This window comes from Chaetura pelagica, unplaced genomic scaffold (genome assembly GCF_000747805.2).
Source record: "Chaetura pelagica isolate M959 unplaced genomic scaffold, ChaPel_1.0 scaffold433, whole genome shotgun sequence".
Classification (NCBI taxonomy): Eukaryota; Metazoa; Chordata; class Aves; order Apodiformes; family Apodidae; genus Chaetura; species Chaetura pelagica.
In genome coordinates this window covers 755,957-758,665 of record NW_009952574.1, presented here as the reverse complement: position 1 = coordinate 758,665, position 2,709 = coordinate 755,957, and the positions used below count along the sequence as shown (strand labels likewise).

Here is a 2,709-nt window from a genome sequence, read left to right as displayed (position 1 = left end):
GGGGTGGCTGGCCCTGAGTTTATGAGCTTTCATCCCTCAGCAGCAAAATCCTGCCTCATTTCCAGGGTAGTAGAAGGGACTTAGGGGTATGTGGCTCTAGGAGTAAGAGACAGGATGGAGTTGGAGTGGACATCTAGTTCCTGCTTATTTCTTACTACTTTGTGTGCCGGGAGAGAAATCTTGGTCTCGCTGTGCCTGGTGATGGAGAAACCCCATTCCCAAGGGAGGAGATTGCAGATAGATGGAATGGTAGCTGAAGGGCAGGGGGAAGCCCTGTCACATGGAGGGACATGACATCTCCCAGCTGCCCAAGGCTCCTGCATCCCCTGGCACGGGCTGCTGGAGGCGTGGCAGGGGAGGACAAAAGCTTGTAGAAGGATCTCTCTGTAAAGCTAAGGCTGCTCACTGTGGTTGCCCAGAGGTTGAGCATCTGCTTGCAATTAGCAGCCTGGGTGGCACAGGACAGGATGCATCAGCTTCCCCCTGCTGCCAGCCTCCTCAGGAGCCCTTGGTGGCAAAGGGACACCTGGGCCTCCACATCCACAGCTTCTCATCCATGTGGATATTTTCCTTTCAGCTTCCACATCCACAGCTCTTCATCCCTGTGGATATTTTCCTTTGGAGCCCATGAAAGGCCATGACTTGGGCTGGGCCTGTGTGATTTATGGCCATTTGAAGGAAAGCCTTCATGCCAGGAGAGAGGATCCATTTTCTCCTCCTCTTGATCTAATGCACTTCAGTTATTTGGTAAATCTTCTAATGGTTTTATAATGCACTAAGTGAAGCAAAGTGACACTATTTTTTCACATTGATTTTATTGCATCTTACCAGTTTCATGAGGCCAAGATTCAGAGGGAGCAGGAATAATTCAATAATTCATACTGCCCAAGTGGGTGGTTCAAGCTGAGCAAGGATTAACTTTAAAGAGGGGCCATTCTTCCTCCCTGCTTCTTTCCCTGCGTGGATGCTTTCTGCATCCAGAGGGGCCAAAGATGGTGCCAGGGGGAGAGTGATGGAGAGGGGCTGAGTTCCCCATTACCTCACTCCACAGCATCATGGGCAGCCCAACAGCAGCTCCCCTGGTGCACTGTTCACCAGCTTCCCATCAAAAATAACATTCCTGGGGGAGGTAGAGGGCTGATGATGCTTGGAACAGGACCTGGGCTGCGTCTTCCCCCCAGGAGGATGCCCTAGGGCTGGAGACCCAGCTCACCCTTCCCCAGGGACCATGTGGCAGCTGCACAGCTGCATGGTTCCAGGGCAGGGAGGTGTGGGGTCCTCTAGGATGGGTCTCCTCCATTCCATTGCTGAGTCTCTCTCACAGGAGCATTGCAGAGTGTAGGGGAGTTTTCTGCCCATGGCAAGCCATCAGCAAAGCTCTTGTGGCCTATTCCTGGGCACCAACTCAGATGTTTGACTACTGGGTTTGCAATGATGGTGACTGGCTGCTCTCACAGGGGAAATCCTTCCTTGCTTATGGGAGTGACAGTGTGACCTGTGATGGCACTCGGGTGTCACTCAGAGAGCTGGGAAGGAGGACAAGGCTCCAGAGGGTTGCTGTTGATGTCTCTCCCCAGAGCAGAAAGCAGGGCAGACCCGTGGCAGCAAGGCCAGGTACTGTGAGATGCAAAGCCATAAGGCCAGTGTCCCCACTAGTCCAGGTGCCACTGGTCTCCTGCTGAGTGTGTGACAGGGCAGTGATCTCTGAAGTGGCCCATGGCTCCGTGCTGAGCTGCTGCACTCGCTGCAGCCTGGGGAAACCCCCTCCCAACACACCTTCAAGTGTGCCTTGTTTCCTATCCCAACAGTTGTGCCCATGAACGTCAGCTGCACCCGGACAGACTTCCACATCCAGATCCCCGTGCAGAGCGTGGCCCAGCTGGAGAGGAATAGGATTTATCTGGGGACACCCTCCTGCATGGCCCAGGTGGTTGGTGGGAACTTCAAAATACACACGAGGTTCGACACCTGCGGCACCGAATCCCAGGTGAGCGGTCAGCAAACCTTCCTCTGCAGCAGGAGGGTTAGCCCCGTGCTGGTGGTACTGGCTGCAAAGAGGAGTCCCAGTCCCTCTCCCATCTTCCCAGTAGATGCTGGTCTAATTCATGGCTAACTGCCCTCCAGACCCCTCTGAAAACGAGGTTTTCTGAGCCCTGATGAGCTGTGACCCTTGTCTCGCAGAAGCGCAACAACACTTCCATCATCGTCAGCACCCTCTACATGGATTTTTCGGTGGGCGACCAGGAGGACATCCACCAGTATGAGGTGCAGTGTGAGCCCAAGAGGAAGGAAGCCTCAGTGACCCTCATCGCTGGCCCCGACCCGTCCAGGCTCAGCCAGGCAGAAAGCCTGGTGGATGCCCAGCAGCGGGAGGGGGGAGCGACGGACGCCCGTGAGATCAGGAGCCAGGACACCAGTGACATCGTCTTCATCAGCATCTGCATCCTGGCCGGGCTCCTCATGGTGGTTGCGGTGGTGGGGCTGGTGCTTCTGTAGGATGCTGCTCCTCATAGCTCCAGGGCTTGCAATCCCAGCCCTGCCTGGGGTGGAAAAGCATCCCCAGAAGCCGCCCTCACCCCAGGCTGAGCACTGACACAGCTGCTCAGGTGGAGGCACAGCTCCCTGGCCTTGGAACAGAGCCTGAACCCAGCCTCCACCTCCTCCCAGGGCCTGGGAAATCTGGGCAGTAGGCAGCCATTTCCCATCCCA

General features: G+C 55.7%; 1 protein-coding gene across 1 annotated transcript in view; it reads left to right on the top strand.

Annotated features, from left to right (window-relative positions):
• Positions 1–2,496, top strand: part of CDCP2 (CUB domain containing protein 2) — a 12,575-nt gene extending 10,079 nt beyond the window's left edge. The window contains exons 4-5 of the mRNA XM_009993595.1: positions 1,809–1,987; positions 2,182–2,496. Coding sequence (XP_009991897.1) covers positions 1,809–1,987; positions 2,182–2,496 — 494 coding nt within the window. The remainder of the gene's footprint in view (positions 1–1,808; positions 1,988–2,181) is intronic.
• The last annotated feature ends 213 nt before the right edge of the window (positions 2,497–2,709 follow it).